This window comes from Hylobates moloch, unplaced genomic scaffold, assembly GCF_009828535.3.
Source record: "Hylobates moloch isolate HMO894 unplaced genomic scaffold, HMol_V3 SCAFFOLD_21, whole genome shotgun sequence".
Taxonomy (NCBI): domain Eukaryota; kingdom Metazoa; phylum Chordata; class Mammalia; order Primates; family Hylobatidae; genus Hylobates; species Hylobates moloch.
In genome coordinates, this window is record NW_026652296.1 from 47,411,833 (window position 1) to 47,432,108 (window position 20,276).

The window sequence follows — 20,276 nt, forward strand, 5'->3', positions numbered from 1 at the left end:
AAAAATTAAAATACAGAAGCATTTCACAGAGAGACTATAGGTTATTAGAACTGTGCTAATAAAGAAAAAAGATTATTTTTAGTATCCACCTAATGATAATTTTGATCATTCTAGAATTACCTGCATTGAGCATTTCTTCTTGATGTTAATGCTCTTTTTGTATTAAGAGTACAGACAGTACCTGAGTTGTTCCTTAGGGTTGATTCACACTTTTGTTTGGTATGCAATTTGAGCTAAAAGTAATGATCACAGGTGCTTTCGAGCTTCATGCAATAATTAAAGGAAAATTGCTTAATCTTTTTTCTCCTTTAATAATAACTTCTTATATAAAAAGTAGAGGGAGGAATATTTAATGTTTAAATTGTTATTATGGAACTTGAGTAATTTACTTTGGAGTACAGTAAAATATTTGAACTTAACTCTGAACTCTATTAATTTAAATCCCAGCTACTGTAACAGTTCCTTAAAAACACAGCATAATGGTTAAGTTCAGAAATATATCTTACAGGGGCTGGGAGCCCTGGCTCATGCCTGTAATACCAGCACTTTGAGAGGCTGAGGCGGGCAGATCATTTTAGGTCAGAAGTTTGAGACCAGCCTGGCCAACATAGTGAAAACCCGTCTCAACTAAAAATACAAAAAATTAGCTGGGTATGGTGGTGCGTGCTTGCAATCCCAGCCACTCGGAAGGCCGAGGCAGGAGAATCGCTTGAACCCGGGAGGTGGAGGTTGCAGTGAGCCAAGATTGCACCATTGCATTCCAGCCTGGTGGACAAGAGTGAAACTCTGTCTCAAAAAAAAAAAAAAAAAAAAAGGAAAAGAAAAAGAAATAAGTCTTACAAACAATTTGCAGAGCTTGACCTTTACAAACCACTGAAAGTGTCATTGGTATCATCACTATTAGGTAGCTTCTCTTTCAATTCACAACATTTTTCTTTCCTGGATTAAGATTTAATCATTCTGTAATCCATCTCATTTTATCTCACCTTTATCTCAGAAAAGGACCAAATACTAAAAATGGACTATTGTAAAGTTGGTAAGTGACAATGCTCAAGTATTAAGGTATAGGACAGGCCGGGCGTGGTGGCTCACGCCTGCAATCCCAGCACTTTGAGAGGCCAAGGCGGGCAGATCACAAGGTCAGGAGATCGAGACCATTCTGGCTAATACGATGAAACCCCGTCTCTACTAAAAAATACACACACAAAAAAAAATTAGCCGGGCATGGTGGTGGGCACCTGTACTCCCAGCTACTCGGGAGGTTGAGGCAGAATGGCATGAACCTGGGAGGTGGAGCTTGCAGTGGGCTGAGATCACGCCACTGCACTCCAGCCTGGGTGACAGAGTGAGACTCCATCTCAAAAAAAAAAAAGGTATAGGACAGTGCTTACTATAAGCAACATATTTACTACACGATAGCCCGTAAGATCTTATGACTTCCTCTAGTGTCCTGGCATACTTCAAGTAGTATTTTAAAAATTAAATTAAAGCTGAGCCCTCCAGAGAATTAATTCAAAATCACCCATTGTTAGTTTTCTGCTAAAGAGAGTGGAAGTGTAACCCTGGGTTGATTATTTGAGGCTGGTAAAAGCATGGTTTTACTCTTTACTTTTAAGAGTGAGCTCTATACTGAGGAATACGCCCCTCCCCAGTCACAGAATGGAAATACAACTCTCACACAACCCACTTCACAACTTCCTGAGCTCACAGATTTCTCCAGGAGGATCAGGCCAAATAGATTGCCAGGCACCGCACAAAAGGATCCACTGTTGGTGAAAGTTTCTTAAAATACAAGCCCAACTCAATAGAACAGTATCTTTATTTTCTTATTTTAAAAAGGTCAGTATATTTGTTTACGTCAATGTTTCTGCATAACTAAATTAGATTCTAAATTGAGCAGAATCAAGAATTGCCAAGAGTTGCAAGAAAAATAAAAATCTAATATTGGCAGAAGATATCCTTAAAAAGAGCCGTTTTAGCCATTTATATATACATTACAAGGGTTAGAGGAGTACCAGGATCCCAGACGCCTTCCATTGGCAGTAACAGCCTTTATGGTCCACTTTCCTAAAAGAAGAATGTTTGAGATTAGAGGAATTGGCAGAATCAGAGAGTATTTATTTATATATTTATTTATTTGTTTGTTTATTTTGAGATGGAGTCTTGCTCTGTCACCCAGGTCGGAGTAGAGTGGCGCCATCTCCTCTCAGTACAACCTCTGCCTCCCAGGTTCAAGCGATTCTTCTGCCTCAGCCTCCCAAGTAACTGGGATTACAGGCTCACATCACCACACTCAGCTAATTTTTGTCTTTTAGTAGAGACAAGGTTTCACCATGTTGGCCAGGCTGGTCTCAAACTCCTGACCTCAAGTGATCTGCTCACTTCGGCCTCCCAAAGTGCTGGGATCACAGGCATGAGCCACTGTGCCCGGCCAAATACATATATATTTTTTATTTTTGGTGTATGTATTAAGTAAATGACACAAACTGTGCTTATAAACTGCATGTTAGAGCTATAATGTGTTTAGGAAATGAACTCGATAGTCAATTTCCAAGTTTAAGGAGTTCTTTGTACTTGAAATTATAATAAACGTAATTGAAATTATAACAAAAAGCTTAAAAAATTATGTACTTTTGTTTTAATTGAATTTTAAGACCTTGATGTATTTTGATTTTAGGAAGACATTTTACAGAGTCTCACATGATGTTCTCATGAACTAGATGAAAAAATAAAAATGTGGGCTTGATAATGGCAGTTGGAGAGTGGTAACAGTAATGAACTAATGTCAAGGTGAAAGCAGGTCTCTGAAGTACTCAACGGGATTCTGCTCGTGACCCTATGGGCTTCAAATACTTTTTTTTTTTTTAAGATGGAGTCTCGCTTTGTCACCCAGGCTGAAGTGCAGTGGCACGATCTCGACTCACTGCAACCTCCATCTCCCCATGGGTTCAAGTGATTCTCCTGCCTCAGCCTTAGCCTCACTAGTAGCTGGGATTACAGGCTCACCACCATGCCTGCCTAATTTTTGTATTTTTAGTAGAGACGGGGTTTCACCATGTTGATCAGGCTGGTCTCAAACTCCTGACCTCCAGTGATCCACCTGCCTTGGCCCCCTAAATACTTCTTCGACTAGTAAGTTGAATAGCAAAGACTAGAGTGTTGCTAATAAGAAGGATAGAAAGAAAGGCATATTACCAATGGCACACATAAGTGTGTGGAATGAACTTCTAAGAATGGTGACAGAAATCATGAGCTCCAAATAAGTAGAACCTTGAAAATAATAGAAACACCCAAGCAGACTTTTACAATTCTGCTCTGACAAAAAATGACTCTACTGAGAGAAGGAGTGAGGAGGAACCGTGAGAAAGTGACATTGATGATCTAAATCATCATCTACCATAGCACATCCATAGATAATGTGTGAAATATCTAAATTAAGCAACAGCAAATAGTAGCAATTTATCTAGAGTCATAACAATGGTAATTATCAGAACTGTTGAAATCATTAAAAGTGGTTGATCAGCTCTTCAGAACCATTTGAATTTTTGAGAAAGAGCCTCCTCACTCTATTGCCCAAGCTGGAGTGCAGTGGCGCGATCTCACCTCACTGCAATCTTCGCCTCCCAGGTTCAAGCAATTCTCCTGTCTCAGCCTCCCGAGTAGCTGGGACTACAGCCCCTGCTACCATGTCCAGCTAATTTTTGTATTTTTGGTAGAGATGGGGTTTCACCATTTTGGACAGGATGGTCTCGATCTCTTGACCTCATGATCCGCCCGCCTTGGCTTCCCAAAGTACTGGGATTACAGGCGTGAGCCACCACGCCTGGCCGGAATTTTACTTTTCATACACGTGCATTGATTAATTTGACAAAAATATTTTAAAAGTTAAATTTAGATATTAACTCTCTCCTCTCAAAATAATTATTTTTAAAGCAAAAATCAGAAGTCTTCTTCTACTAAAAAGGGACCAGCAATTTGGAACATGTCAAATTCCAGGTGTGGGGAAGAAATGTACAAGATGATCTTAAAATATCTTATACCTGATAGGAAGGATGGTGTCAGGAAATTAGAGTCATGACCAAGGGATGGAGGATCCAACTCAAATAGGCTCCCACCGGCTAAAGCTGGAATGATCAAGCACCAAAAAGAATAATGATCGCAATGGACTGAAACATCTAAAATCATTTAAATCCATTTGTTCATAATGATACCTTGAAACAACACTTATTCATCACTTCAGGGGACATTAAATAACCAACTCACATTATTTTGAAAACTGATCAAGGGAGTCAAGTGTTTATCTTGCCTATTCTGCACAATAGAGTATGGGTGACATTTTTCTTTAGAGAATTATTTCAGCTAATAAATGAAGAAGGAATGATAGAATTATGTCTTCATTGCCACCCCTAACGAATCGGTGGATCTGAGATAGGAGGTGGGACTCGATTCCAGAGGTAGAGCTTGGACACTGGACCAAATTGAGTACTAGCTAAAACAGGGATGAGGTGGAAGCAGCTTTCCATAAGACACACCCACCAGTGTGCCATGTCAGTTTACCATTGCCATGGTAACACCCTGGAGTTACTGCCCTTTTCCGTGGCAATGAACTGACAACCCAGAAATTACTACCCTTTTCCTGGAAATTTCTTCATAAACCACCCCTTAATCTGTATGTAATTAAAAGTAGGTATGAAGGCCAGGCGCAGTGGCTCGTGGCTGTAATTCCAGCACTTTGGAAGGCTGAGGTGGGTGGATTCCTTGAGGTCAGGAGTTTGAGACCAGCCTGGCCAACATGGTGAAACCCCGTCTCTACTAAAAATACAAAAAATTAGCCAGGCGTGGCGGCGGGCGCCTATAGTCTCAGCTACTCGGGAGGCTGAGGCAGGAGAATGGCATGAACCCGGGAGGCGGAGCTTGCAGTGAGCCGAGATCGCGCCACTGCACTTCAGCCTGGGCGACAGAGCAAGACTCCGTCTCAAAAAAAAAAAAAAAAGGAAAGGAAAAAAATTAACTCTAGCAAAATAAAGGTAGGACAAAAGGATTAGTAAACATAAAAACTGAAATCAATATAATGAATTAGAGAACAGTCGTTTATTTCATAAGTAAAAACGAGATGATTCTTTAATTCCTTAAAATGCTCCCAATAATGGGGACAAAACTCTAGCTACTACTCACACAGTAGGTGCATCTGGTTGTTGCCAGGTGAGCCTCCATTGACCATAACCAAAGAGGATTTAACAAGGGGATTTTATTACTGGCAACAAGTAAGGAGGACACCGGAGGTAGTACCCCAAAGCAGTGCCCCCACAAACAGGCGTGAAAACCGAGCATGTCTTGGGCTGGTCAGCTGAATCAGTGAATGTAGAGAGGGAGTCCTGGCCGCACAGGTGCAGTGGCAGATAATGTTTCTACATATGTCACCTGTATAGAAAATGGAGAATAAGCTCCTCTCTGGGCCGGGTTTTTAAGATTATAGCAATGAGAGCTCACCAAAGTTCATCTCCTACTCAGCCATCTCTGGATCCAACTGTTTTTTGTTTTTCTGGGGCCGAGCTTCTCCAGGAACTTTTTGAAACAACAAGAACTCAAGGTGCAACAGTTACAAGTGGGCACTTTTTCAGTGTGTACCAGAAAACCCAGGGCTCCTGAGTTACATGACCAGTCTATCACAATTTTTTAAAAATAACAAATGGATAACATTGCGAATTTAAAAATAAAACCACAGATTGAAAGAAATGTAAGCAATTATGAGACAGTGCTATATTCAACTTTATGTGAATACATTAAAATCTAGATAAAATAAAGACATTTTCCAGAAAATATAAATCAGTTCCTCCTGTAGGGTATTATAGGTCACTCTCATATCAGTGTGGTAGGAGCCTTGACTAGACCTAAAACTATGGAACAAATTGAAAATGTCAAAGATAAGCCTCTCCAAAGACATTACACTCAGATGGTTTTACTGGGAAATTCTATAAAATAAAATCATCGGAAATTTTTTTCTATTATGTAAATCATTTTTAAAAAAGAAAATCTTTAAATATCATTCTAAAATGCCTTAATAAGGATACAGAAGAATAAAACAGGCAGATTTCATTTATGAACACCAATATAAGGTTTCTAAATAAAATTTTAGCGAATTGAAACGCATGAAATTTAATCAAGTAGGATTTTTAACCAGAAATATTAAGATAATTCAACATTAAGAATACATTTTTGTAGCTTAATCTCAATAAAATAGTACCCTATCACTTTCTACCTACTTATCCTGCTTCAGTTTTCTTCATGGTACTTGCTGTGGTTTGAGTGTTTGTGTCCTCTCCAAAATCCGTGTTGAAACTTAATGCCCAATTTAACAGTATTAATAGGTGAGGCCTTCAGGAGATGATTAAGCCATGTGGGTGGCGCCCCCTGTATAGGACTAGGTGCCCTTATAAAAGGGCTTGAGGGAGGAAGTTTGTTCCTTCTGCCCTTCCACCCTCTGCCAGGGAAGGACACAGGCTTTGACTTGCTTGTTGATTTCTGTTACCTCCGGGGCAGAGGACAGTGCCTGGCACCATCTGCTTAGTAAATGCTGGTTAAGTGAATTTGATTAATATGCTAAGAAGAAAAAATATAAATAATTATAATACATGCTGAAAATAGAGTGATAAAATTCAACATTTGTTTCTGATTCTAAAAGTAAACTGAGAGCATTTAATTGAAATTATTAGCTAAATGTATATATAACAGCAAACCACAACAGACATCCATATTAAAATCAGAAACAAAAAAAAGAATACATGCCATGACCACAATTCATTACATTGTTCTGGAAGTTTTACCCAATAAAGTAAAAGGAAATAAGAGTTACATGAAGGAACTTAACAAAATTATTATTTACAGATGATATGTGTCAATTTAGTATACTCAAGAGAATATTTAAGAAACAATGGGTTAGTGTCACATGGCATCTTTTTAAAAATAAATAAATAAATAAATTTTAAAAATAAAAAACAGGTTAGGCACAGTGGCTCACGCCTGTAATCCCAGCACTTTTGGAGGCCAAGGTGGGCTGATCACCTGAGGTCAGGAGTTTAAGACCAGCTGGCCAACATGGTGAAACCCCATCTCTACTAAAAATACAAAAATTATCTGGGCATGGTGGCAGGTGTCTGTAATCCCGGATACTCGGGAGGGTGAGGCAGGAGAATCACTTGAACCCGGGAGGCAGAGGTTGCAGTGAGCCAAGATCGGGCCATTGCACTCCAGCCTGGGTGACAAGAGCAAGACTCTGTCTCAAAATAAATAAATAAAAATAAAAAACACTGGGAAGCTATTAAAAGGTGCTACAGGGCCCAGGTGACATAAGCAGATTTGGCACTACCCATAAATGACGAATGGACAGGAGGAGAACAAGCCTGGATACTACTACAATTGTCCTGATGAGAATTGAGACTAGTTCACAATAGCAAGTGCTGGAAGAAATGAATTAGATATTGTAGAGGTGAAATTCACTGGACGTTGATGGTAAATTGGTTACTTGGGTTAAGAGAGTAGGAGGTATCTCAGATACCTCCTGCGTGGGGTTATAAATATGAGAGTTCTGGGAAAGAGAGCCAGAGACTCATTATACAGAATGTGGACTTTTCTAATACTCCTGTTTTCAGCCTTGTTCTTCACCCATATTCTTTAATGTGTCTGTGTCTCAAAGTCTGAAGTTTCCTTGGTTTAATTTCTCCAGGGAATAAGCCTCCCATCTCCAGTGGGATCAGGGGATGGGCTATCTGCCTGGCTGCACAGGACAGGGGTTAGGACTGCTCTTTTTATAGACTTCTAATCAATACCCATGTGTCAGCTCCACCTACTGGGTGGAAACTAGACTCTTTGAGAGTCTGCTTTATGTTCTTTTGGTTATATACCCAGAAGTAGAATTGCTGGATCATATGATAATTGTATTTTTAATTTTTTAAGGAAACTCCATACTGTTTTCCATAGCAGCTGCACCATTTCACGTTCCCACTAACAGTGCACAGGTTCCTATTTCTCCCCATCCTCACCAGCGCTTTTTATTTTCTGGGTTTTTTTGGGATGTGTGTGTGTGTGTGTGTGTGTGTGTGTGTGTGTGTGTGTAGTGGCCATTTTAACAGGTATGAGGTAATATCTTATTTTGTGTGTGTGTGTGTGTGTGTGTGTGTGTGTGTGTGTGTTTATAGTGGCCATCTTAACAGGTATGAAGTAATATCTTATTGTGGGTTTTTTTTTTTTGCCTTTTTTTTTTTTTTTTTTTGAGAGGGAGTTTTTGCTCTTGTTGCCCAGGCTGGAGAGCAGTGGCATGATCTTGGCTCACTTCAACCTCCACCTTTTGGGTTCAAGCGATTCTCCTGCCTCAGTCTCCCTAGTAGCTGGGATTACAGGCATGCGCCACAACGCCCGGCCTCTTATTGTGGTTTTGATCTGCATTCCTTAATGATTAGTGATGTTGAGCACCTTGATGTTGAGCACCTTTTCATATACCTGTTGGCCATTTGTATATCTTCTTTGGAGAAATATGTATTCAAGTTCTTTACCCATTTTAAAAATTGGGGTATTTGGGGGTTTTTTGTTATTTGTTACTTGTTATTATACTTGTTTTGTTATTCGTTACAAAAACAATATTTGTTATTGAGTTGTAAGAATTTTTATACATTCTGGATATTAATCCCTTATCAGATATATGGTTTGCAAATATTTCCTCCAGTTCCATAGATTGCTTTTTTACTGTATCGATTGTTTCCTTTCCTACTTTTTAAAGTTTGGTGTAGTCCCACTTGACCATTTTTGCTTTGGTTGTCTGCACATTTGTTGTCATATCCAAGAAATCACTGCCAAATCCAATGTCATGAAGCTTTTCCTCTACAGTTTCTTTGAGGAGTTTTATAGTTTCAGGACTTACTTTTGGTCTATTCCATTTTTAGCTAACTTTTGTATATGATCTAGGCTAAGGGTCCGACTACATTCTTTTGCATGTGGATATCCAGTTTTCCCAACCCCATTTGTCGAAGAGACTATCCTTTCCCCATTGTGCAGCCTTGTCATCCTTGTCAAAGATCATTTGACCATGTATGTGAGGTTTTGTTTCTGTTTTATGCATTCTGTTCCATTGGTCTAAATGTCTGTCTTTATACCAGTACTACACGGTTTTGACTACTGTAGGTTTGTAGAATCTTTTGAGATCAGGAAGTATGAGGCCTCCCATTTTGTTTTTCTTTCTCAATATTGTTTTGGCTATGCAGGGTTTTTTTGCAATTCCATATACATTTTAGGATGGGTTTTTCTATTTCAGCAAAAAACAACATTGGTATTTTAATAGGGATTGCATTAAATTTGTAATTGTTTTGAGTAGTATGAGGATTTTAACAATATAAAGTCTCACAATCCATCAACACAGCTGTCTTCTTATTGATTTGTGTCTTTAATTTATTTCAGCAATGTTTTGCAGTGATTAATGTAAAAGTCTTTTACCTTTTTAGCTTATTCCTAAGTATTTTATCTTTTTAATGCTATTGTAAGTGGAAGTGTTTTCTTTTCTTCCTTATTTTTTTCTTAATTATTTGTTGCTAGTATATAGGTACACAACTGATTTTTGCATGTTGTTTTTGTGTCCTGCAGCTTTGCTGAATTCATTTATTAGTTTGTGTGTGGGGGGGTTGTTTGTTTGTTTGTGTTTCTGGTTTTTTTTTTTTTTTTTGAGACGGCGTCTCGCTCTGTTGCCCAGGCTGGAGTGCAATGGCATGATCTCAGCTCACTGCAAGCTCCGCCTTCCAGGTTCACGCCATTCTCCTGCCTCAGCCTCCCGGAGTAGCTGGGACTACAGGCGCCCGCCACAGCGCCCAGCTAATTTTTAGTATTTTTAGTAGAGACAGGGTTTCACCGTGTTAGCCAGGATGGTCTCGATCTCCTCACCTTGTGATCTGCCCACCTGGGCCTCACAAAGTGCTGGGATTACAAGCGTGAGCCACTGCGCTTGGCCTGTTTGTTTGTTTTTGAGATGGGACCTCACTCTGTTGCCCAGGCTGGAGTGCTGTGGCACGATCTCAGCTTGCTGCAAACTCCGCCTCCCAGGTTCAAATGATTCTCATGCCTCAGCCTCCTGCATAACTGGAATTACAGGCACCTGCCACCACGCCTGCCTAATTGTTTTGTATTTTTAGTAGAGATGGAGTTTCTCTGTGTTGGCCAGGCTGGTCTCAAAGCCCTGACCTCAAGCAACCCACCCACCTCAGCCTCCCAAAATGCTGGGATTACAGGCGTGAGCCACCATGCCTGGTCCATTTATTAGTTTTAACAGTTTGTGTGTGTGTGTCTAATCTTTAGGAATTCTACATGTAAGATCATGTCATCTGGGAATAGAGATAATTTTACTTCTTCCTTTCCAATTTGGATAACTTTTATTTCTTTTTATTGCCTAATTGCTCTGGCTAGGACTTCCATGACTATGCTGAATGGAAGTAGCAAAAGTGGGCATCTTTGCCTTGATCCTGATCTTAGAAAGCATTCAGTTTTTTACCATTGGGTATGATGTAAGCTGTAAGCTTTTATATACGGCCTTTTATTATGTTGAGGCAATTTCCTTCTAGTCCTTGTTTGTTGAGTGTTTTTCTCACAAAAGCATGCTGAATTTTTCAAATATTTTTTATCCATCAATGGCTTTTGTCCTCCATTCAGTTAATGTGTTGTATTATGGTAATTGGCTTTTTTTTTTTTTTTTCAAGACAAGATCTGGCTCTATTCCCCAGGCTGGAGTGCAGTGCAGTGGCGTGATCTTGGCTCATTGCAACCTCCACCTCCTGGGCTCAAGTCATCCTCCCACCACAGCCTCCCAAATAGTAGCTGGGAATACAGGCATGCACCATCATGCCCAGCTAATTTTCGTATTGTTTATAGAGACAAGGTTTTGCCATGTTGGCCAGGCTGGTCTCAAACTCGTGAGCTCAAGCAATCTTCCCACTTAGGCCTCCTAAAATGCTGGGATTACAAGCATGAGCCACCGCTGCAGCCCGATTGACTTTTATATGTTGAAACATTCTTGTATTTTAGGAGTAAGTTCCTCTTGGTTATGGTGTATAATCCTTTTAATGTGCCATGAATTCAGTTTGCTAGCATTTTGTTGAGGATTTTGGCATCAATATTCAGATATATTGGTCTATGGTTTTCTTGTAGTGTCCTTGTCTAGTTTTGGTATCAGAGTAATGCTGGCCTCATAGAAAGTTTGGAAAATGTGAAGGATTTCTGTTAATTCTTCTTAGATTTTTGGTAGAATTCTCTAGTGAAGCCATTTTGTCCTGGGCTTTTCTTTATTGGGAGGTTTCTGATTACTGATTCAATCTACTAACTAGTTACAAATCATTCAGATCTGCTATTTCTTCAAAACTCAATATTGGTAGATTGTATTTTTCTAGCAATTCATCCATTTATTTTAAGTTATCCATTTTGTTGGTGCATAATTGTTCATAACAGTATGATCCCTTTTATTACTGTGGCATCATTTGTAATGTCTCCTCTTTCACTTCTGAATTTTGTTGAGTCTTCGCTATTGTCTTGTTGATCTAGCTAAGGTTTGCAAATTTTGTTGATTTTTTGTTTGTTTGTTTTGATTTGTGAGCCGAAGTCTTGCTCTGTTGCCCAGGCTGGAGTGAAGTGGTGTGACCTCTGCTTACTGCAACCTCCACCTCCTGGGTTCAAATGATTCTCCTGCCTCAGCCTCCCCAATAGCTGGGATTACAGGTGCCTGCCACCATGCTTGGCTAATTTTTGTATTTTTATTAGAGAAGGGGTTTTGCCATTTTGGCCAGCTTGGTCTCAAACTCCTGACCTCAGGTGATCCACCCACCTTGGCCTCCCAAAGTGCTGAGATTACAGGCATGAGCCACTGCACCTGGCCAGACTTTTGTTGATATTTTTTAAAAACCTAACTTTTAGTTTTGTTGACTTCTTGGTATTGGCTTTTTAGTCTCTTTTATTTCTATTCTAATCTTTATTATTTCCTTTCTTCTTCTAACTTTGGGTTTGGTTTGTTCTTTGTTTAGTTCTTCGAGGTATAAAGTTAGGTTGTTTATTTGACATCTTCTTTAGTAATGCATTTTATATTATATACTGCTCTAAACTTCCCTCTTAGCATCTTATGGGATGCTTTACTGCATCCCCATAAGTTTTGGTGTGTTTTGTTCTTTGTTTTCATTTTTCTCAAGATATTTTCTAATTTCCCTTGTGATTTCTTCTTTGACTCATTGGTTGCTCAAGAATGTGTCATTTTGTTTCCACGTATTTGTGAAGTTTTTTGTTTTCCTTTTGCTGTTGACTTCTAGTTTCATTCCATTGGGTTTGGAAAAGATATTTGGTATGATTTAAATATTCTTAAATTTGTTGAGACGTTTTCTGTCCCAAAATGTGATCTATCTTGGAGACTGTTTTTGTGCGCCCTTGAGAAGAATGTATACTTTTGCTCCTGTAAAGTAGAATGTTCCGCATATGTCTGTTTGGTCCAACTGGTCTATAATGGATCGTATTGTGTAAATACAATAAGGTCTTTTGTTATTGATCTTCTATCTGATTGTTCTATTTAATATTGAATGTGAGGTATTGAAATCTCCTACTATTGCGTTACTTTCTATTTCTTCCTTCAGTTCTGTCAATATTTTCTTCATATGGTTGGATGCTTTGCTCTTAGATGCATATGTATTTATAATTGTTACATCTTTCTAATGAAGTGAACCTTTTATCATTATATAATGTTCTTCTTTGTCTCTTAGGACAATTTTTGGCTTAAAGTCAGTTTTCTCTGATATAAGTAGGGCTGCTCTGGCTCTTTTTTGGTTACCATTTGCCTGTGTTAACAAAAGATCAATGAGTTCTGTGGAGGAAAAGGGGGAACTTTATTTTCTAAAAGCAATCTGCAGATTGGAGAGATGCAGCCTTCAGTGAAAATCAAAGTGTGACCTGAGGTGGGAGTTGGAAAGTTAGAGATTATAAAGGCCAAAAACACAGGGCAGGGGAGGGGAATCAGGGGAGTGGAGAACAGAGTCTTGATTAAATGACCATTTCACCAGTCTGTCTTTATTAGCTGGTTCCAGGTGGTCAGTTGGGAGGCACCAGGTGGTCTGTTGGGGTCAGTTGAGGAATTTCTAGCTGCAGTTATTTTCGGGAATTGTTCTTTGACTTGGTTGTGGAAAAAGAGGTTTTATAATGCTTTCCAAGGACACAGAAAGTGTGACCATTTCTTCACCCTGCCGTATAACTCTTGGTTCCGCCTTCAGCTTTTCAGCCACAGGGAGTCCATCTTGTCTGTTAAGTGGGGGCATAATTTGACACATGGAATATCTTTTTCTGTCCTTTAATGTTCAGCCTATGTGTGTCCTTATACTAATGTGAATCTCCTATAGACAGTGTATAGCTGAAACTTGTTTTCTTATTCATTCAGTCACTCTATATCTTCTTATTGGGAAGTTTAATCCATTTACATCTAAAGCAATCACTGATAGGGAAGGAATCACTATTGCTGTTTTGTTATTTTTTTCTCTATGTCTTGTAGTTATTTTGTCCCTCTTTTCCTCTCTTCCTGCATTCCTTTATGCCTTTGTTTTTAGTTGTGTGTGTTTGTTTTTGTTTTGGTGGTGTGCTTTGATTCCTTTTTCATTTTCCTTGTGCATCTTCAATGCACATTTTCTTTGTAATTGCTGTGAAGAATTTATAAAATATCTTATACTTTTTTTTTTTTTTTTGAGATGGAGTCTCACTCTGTCACCCAGGCTGGAGCACAATGGTGCGATCTCAGCTCACTGCAACTTCCACCTCTCAGGTCCAAGCAATTCTCCTGCCTCAGCATCCCAAGTAGCTGGGATTACAGGTGCCTGCTATCACACGTAGCTAATTTTCATATTTTTGTAGAGACAGCGTTTCACCATGTTGGCCAGGCTGATTTTAAACAACTGACCTCAGGTGATCCATTCGCCTTGGCCTCCCAAAGTGCTGGGATTACAGGCGTGAGCCACTGTGGATGGCTAAAATATCTTATACTTATAACAATCTATATTAAACTGATAATGACTTAATGTTAATCACACACAAAATCTCAAGTCATTTATATATCCCCACCACTGTATGTTATCAATGTCACAAATTACATCTTTTTACTATTTGATATACATTAAATGTAGTTTTATAGTTATAATTATTTCTATGTTTAGTCTTTTAAATTGTATACCAGAATTGATTTATGCACCACCATTACTATATTACAGGATTCTGTATTTGTCTACATATTTACCTTTTCATAGAGCTTTATATTTTCATATGCTTTTGTGTTGCTTTCTAGAGTTCTAGAGTCCTTTCTTTTCAACTTATAGGACTTCCTTTAGCAATTCTTTCAAAGCAAGTCTAGTGGTGATAAACTCCCTCAGCGTTTGTTTGTCTGGGAAGGACTTTGTTCTTCTTTCATTTTTGAAGGACACTTTTACCAAGTATAGTGTTTTTGGTGGACAGCTTTTTCTTTTCCTTTTTTTTTTTTTGATGGAGTCTTGCTCTGTCACCAGGCTAGAGTGCGGTGGCACGATCTTGGCTCACTGCAACCTCCACCTCCTGGGTTCAAGTGACTCTCCTGCCTCAGCCTCCAGAGTAGCTGGGACTACAGGTGTGCACCACCATGCCCAGCTAATTTTTGTATTTTTAGTAGAGACAGGGTTTCACCATGTTGGCCAGGATGTTCTGAATCTCTTGACCTTGTGATCCGCCCGCCTTGGCCTCCCAAAGTGCTGGGATTACAGGTGTGCACCACTGCACCTGGCCTGGACAGCTTTTTCTTTCAGCATTTTGAATATATTATCCCATCCTCTTCTGGTCTGTAATGTTTCTGCTGAGAAATCTGCTGATAATGTTACGGAGGCTTCCTTTTATGTGACCAGTGGCTTTTCTCTTGCTGTTTTCAACATTCTTTGCCATTGACTTTGGAAAACTTGATTGTAAGGTGTCTTGGTTTGGGGCTCTTTGGGTTCATCTCACTTGGAATCCTTTGAGCTTCTTGAATTTAGATGCCTATTTCCTTCCTCATATTTGTGAGTTTTCAATCATTTTATCTTCAAATAACCTCTCTGTCCCTTTCTCTCTCTTCTTCTTCTGAGACTCTCATAATGTATATATTGTTCCACTTCATGGTATCCCATAAGTCCCTTAGGCTTTCTTTACTTTTCTTCATTCCTTTTTCTTTTTGTTCCTCTAACTCAGTAATTTCAACTGACCTATGTTCAAGTTTGCTGATTGTTCAGTTTCATCAACTCTATTATTGAATTCCTTTAGTGTATTTCTAAAATTCAGATATTTTATTCTTCAGCTTCAGAATTTGTTTTTTTTAATAGTTTCTCTTTGTTGATATTCTCATTGTGTTCATGCATCATTTTCCAGATTTTGTTTTCTGTATTCTCTTATGGTTCATTGAGCTTCTTCAAGATGATTATTCTAAATTATTTGTTAGGTAATTCATTGTTTGGTGTTTATTTAAGGTTGATTTAAGGAGACTTTGTTCCTTTCATAGGACCATCTTTTCCTGTTTCCTGGTGTGCCTTGTTGTTGTTGTTATTATTTTTATTATTATTTTGCTACAATTTGTGCATTTGAAAAAACAGCTATCTCTCCTAGTCTTTATAGACTAGCTTCATATATGAAAGGCCTTCACCAATCAGCACAGTTAAAAATTCTGATGGCTTCTCGAACCTTTTCTGGGGATGCATCTTCTCTGGGCTTGTGTATGTAATTTCCCAATTAGAGTGGTTTGCCAGTTTTTTTTTTTCCAAGAGTTTATAATCTCTTACTCCTTCTGATGTCTGTCTGTGGTACTGCAAGTTCTCTGGCACTGCAGTAAGCCATTGAGCTCTTTTGTTCTCAGTAACCCCTAGGGATGGAAAATATACTGGTTCTGTCAGCACTGTGAGTTAGGTGAGGAAAAAAAACAGTCACTGGAACAGCCCCCTGAAAAGTCATGTGTTTCTTTCTTCTCTTTCCCTCCCAAGGTAGAAACTGTCAGTTGGGCTTTTTCTCCTGAAAGCACCAAGCTGTGCTGGCTTGAGGGAGGAGGGATCATGGATGAAATTAAATGACTTTTCTTACCTGTTTCATGGACTATTCTTGGCTTTGAGCTTGCCTGCTGTCCTATGACTTCTTAACTGGTTTCTGGAGTTCTCAAAAAGGCTTTTTTGATCATTTATAATTAAATCACTGTCCCTGTGAGGGAATGCAGTCCGAGGCTTCCTATTCCATCATCTTGCTCTGTGCTCAGCCTTTCATTTTTTTATTCAGTATATTTGTTATTGTTTGGATATTTTACATCCATCACGTTAAAAATAATATGAAGAAAAGTATCCAAATCTAAATGGGTTTTTTGTGTGTTTTTTTGTTTTTTGTTTTTTGCTTTTTTTTTGAGATGGAGTCTTGTTCTGTCGCCCAGGCTGGAGTGCAGTGGCGTGATCTCGGCTCACTGCAACCTCCGCCTCCCAGGTTCACACCATTCTCCTGCCTCAGTCTCCCGAGCAGCTGGGACTACAGGTGTCCGCTACCACGCGTAGCTAACTTTTTATATTTTTAGTAGAGACGGGGTATCACCGTGTTAGCCAGGATGGTCTCGATCTCCTGACCTCGTGATCCACCCACCTCGGCCTCCCAAAGTGCTGGGATTACAGGCGTGAGCCACCAGGCCCAGCCTAAATATTTTAAATACTGAAGGAAAAATATTTTGTTTCCAAGAAAGGAAAGTATATAAGGGCCCTTGGTTTTATTACTATAATTTATACTAAAGCACAGTAAGAATTAGCCTATATTTACATATATTACACAAACCTCCCGCTATTGTGAGCTTTCCCAAATTCCTGCAGCCTTAATAAAAATGTGAAAGGATGCTTTGTTTGGTATAAGAAATAAATTAACAATGGCTGGGCGTGGTGGCTCACACCTATAATCCCAGCACTTTGGGAGGCCTAGGCAGGTGGATCACTTGAGGTCAGCCTGGCCTTAGGTGAAAACCCATCTGGTCAATTGAGACCAGCCTGGCCAACATGGTGAAACCCCATCTCTACTAAAAATACAAAAATTAGCCAGTGTGGTGGTGGGCACCTGTAATCCCAGCTATTTGGGCGGCTGAGGTGGGAAAAATCACTCGAACCCAGGAGGTGGAGGTTGCAGTGGGCTGAGACTGCACCATTGCACTCCAGCCTGGGCAACAAGAGTGAAACTTCGTCTCAAAAAAAAAGAAAGAAAGAAAAGAAAGAGGCTGGGCACGGTGGCTCATGCCTATAATCCCAGCACTTTGGGAGGCCGAGGCGGGCAGATCATGAAGTCAGGAGATCAAGACCATCCTGGCCAACACAATGAAACCCTGTCTCTACTAAAAATACAAAAAAAAAAAAAAAAAAAAATAGCTGGGCGTGGTGGCGGGCACCTGTAGTCCCAGCTACTCAGGAGACTGAGTCAGGAGAATCACTTGAATCCTGGAGGCAGAGATTGCAGTGAGCCAGGATCTCGCCACTACACTTCAGCCTGGGTGACAGAGTGAGACTCTGTCAAAAAATAAAAAAAAAAGAAAGAGAAAGAGAGAAAGAATTTAACAATGCAAATTATTATGAAGCAGACATTTAAGGTATCCCTTATCCATATAGATAAGAATAATTAGGAAATAAATTTATTTATTAAATTTTGTTTTTTCTTTTGTGCTTTAGGCATTAGGATTTTTGTCTTCTTATGGAATAGGAGTGGAATATGATCAAGCTAAGGTAAAGGTCATTCTGTTTTATTCTGGAACAAAATTGATTTCTTTAAAAGGGATATTGAATAAAATCTACTCATTAAGTAAAGGGGCTCACTCTAGTGTAGTAGTTGAAAGCACCAACTTAATAGTCAAAGAAATTTAGTGTTCTTATGCCATAAGTTTCTTAAAGCATCATGAGTCAGCCTCTTCATTGAAGATAGATAATATCTGCTTCATAAGGAAATTATGATGATTAAATGAAATCTTATATGATGCCCTTATCACAGACTCCAGAGATTAGTAAACCCCTAATAAATGGCAGCCATCTTTACAAAGGAGAGTGAAATTTGAAATTTATTTTGGAGTAACTTAATGGGTCATTGTGGGGCTAGGAATAAAAAAGGAATAGTTGGTTTGAGTTTCAAATTTAAATGGCCAACCTGGTTTGGGGGGTTTTTTGTTTGTTTGTTTTTACTTTAGGCACTGATATATTACACCTTTGGAAGTGCTGGAGGAAGCATGATGTCCCAGATGATTTTGGTTTGTAAACAAAATATTCTTGGGACCAAATTTGTGTGCCATAAATACAGCATTGTCTTGAATATTAAGAATGCATCTGTCTGTGTTTTAGGGGTACAGATATTTGTCAGGAATCAATGTTCTACAGAATTGTGAAGTTGCCCTAAGTTATTACAAGAAAGTGGCAGATTATAGTAAGTAATCCACATAATTTATTTAAAAATAAACAGTTGCCAAGGAATTAGAAAAATAAATCAATAACGGTTCGATTGATATAAACTTATGAAAATATCAAAAGTGTATGTTTTTAATATGTTATAATACAATTCTTTTAGTACAGTACAGAGTTTCTATTTCCTTAATACTTTCCAAATAGTTTTAAAAGATTATACTCATTTTTTATTTTTCTTAATATGTATCCCCAAACAATTCTGTTTTACTTGCTTTTGTGATATTCTTTCCTTACTGAGAATTTGAATGTAGCACCAATAAATATTAAGCAGTTTCCCTAAATATAACATTTAGAATATGGGATGACTGCCAAAAATTCCTAAAGGAATGAATGTAAGGTACATACATTGGAGGTATCTGTCACCTCCAATTTGAATTTAATTTGAATTCCATTTGAATTGAATGAGAACAATTCAAGCAACCATTAGTTTACATGTAATCAGAATAACATCTAAGCACACATCTTTGGCACTATTAGGATCTGAGAAAAGAAAGAAGGAGAAAAAAACTAGTTTTGAATTTAAGATGCTGTATATAACAAGATCATTTCATGTGCTTAATGAAATTGGCATTACTATACATATTTCAAACTGCACACTTTGTTAGGTGTATTCAAGCATATCTATATATAGTCTTAGTCCCAGAAAAAAATTATGAATGGAGTGAGTTGTCTGCTCCTAAAATATTCCCTTTCCTTGAGTCTTTTTGGTCAAGATCTACAGTAGAGTCTGATATAAGTTGATACCTTTTTTATTATTATTTTTATTTTTATTTTTTGAGATGGAGTCTCGCTCTGTCACCCAGGCTGGAGTACAGTGGCACAGTCTCGGCTCACTGCAAGCTCCTGGGTTCACACCATTCTCCTGCCTCAGCCTCCCGAGTAGCTGGGACCACAGGTGCCCGCCACCATGCCCGGCTAATTTTTTGTATTTTTAGTAGAGACGGGGTTTCACCATGTTAGCCAGGATGGTCTCTATCTCCTGACCTCGTGATCCGCCCGCCTCGGCCTCCCAAAGTGCTGGGATTACAGGCTTGAGCCACTGCACCCGGCCTATAAGTTGATACCTTACTTATATAGGTTGCAGAGAAGAACTAGAGAACCCAATAAACAAAAATTGCACTTTTTTTTTTTTGAGACAGATTATCCCTCTGTCATCCATGTTGGAGTGCAGTGGCTCGATCCCGGCTCACTGCAGCCTCTGCCTCCTGGGTTCAAGCGATTCTCATGCCTCAGCTTCCCAGGTATCTGGGATTACAGGCGTGCACCACCATACCTGGCTAATTTTTGTATTTTTAGTAGAGACAGGGTTTCACCATGTTGGCCAGGCTGGTCTTGAACTCCTAACCTCAAGTGATCTGCCCGCCTCTGCCTCCCAAAGTGCTGGGATTACAGACACTAGCAACCGCGCCTGGCCAAAAATCTGCAAATTTCTACTTTTCATGGATCTTCTGTCTCTATTAGTTGAACAGATTTCTGCACAATTTAAGATAATAAGCTAACGGTGTTTTCTCTAAATTGACTGTTGTCTCTTGCGGCCTCTGTTTTCTAGCTATTCTCTGGCTTGTTTTTATTCGCAGTTGCTGACACATTTGAAAAAAGTGAAGGTGTTCCAGTAGAAAAAGTGAGACTAACGGAAAGACCTGAAAATCTGAGTTCTAACAGTGAGATTTTGGATTGGGACATATACCAATACTATAAATTTTTGGCAGAAAGAGGAGATGTTCAGATACAAGTAATGTATACAGATGAGATTGAGTTTTTAGAACATGAAAATTACAA

General features: G+C 39.0%; 1 protein-coding gene across 13 annotated transcripts in view; it reads left to right on the forward strand.

The window, feature by feature from the left end:
- Positions 1-20,276, forward strand: part of SEL1L2 (SEL1L2 adaptor subunit of SYVN1 ubiquitin ligase) — a 178,726-nt gene that overhangs the window by 112,148 nt on the left and 46,302 nt on the right. For all 13 annotated transcript variants that reach the window (XM_058432734.1, XM_058432735.1, XM_058432742.1 and 10 more), the window contains 4 exons: positions 17,718-17,771; positions 18,227-18,286; positions 18,378-18,459; positions 20,075-20,229. In XM_058432734.1, coding sequence (XP_058288717.1) covers positions 17,718-17,771; positions 18,227-18,286; positions 18,378-18,459; positions 20,075-20,229 — 351 coding nt within the window. The remainder of the gene's footprint in view (positions 1-17,717; positions 17,772-18,226; positions 18,287-18,377; positions 18,460-20,074; positions 20,230-20,276) is intronic.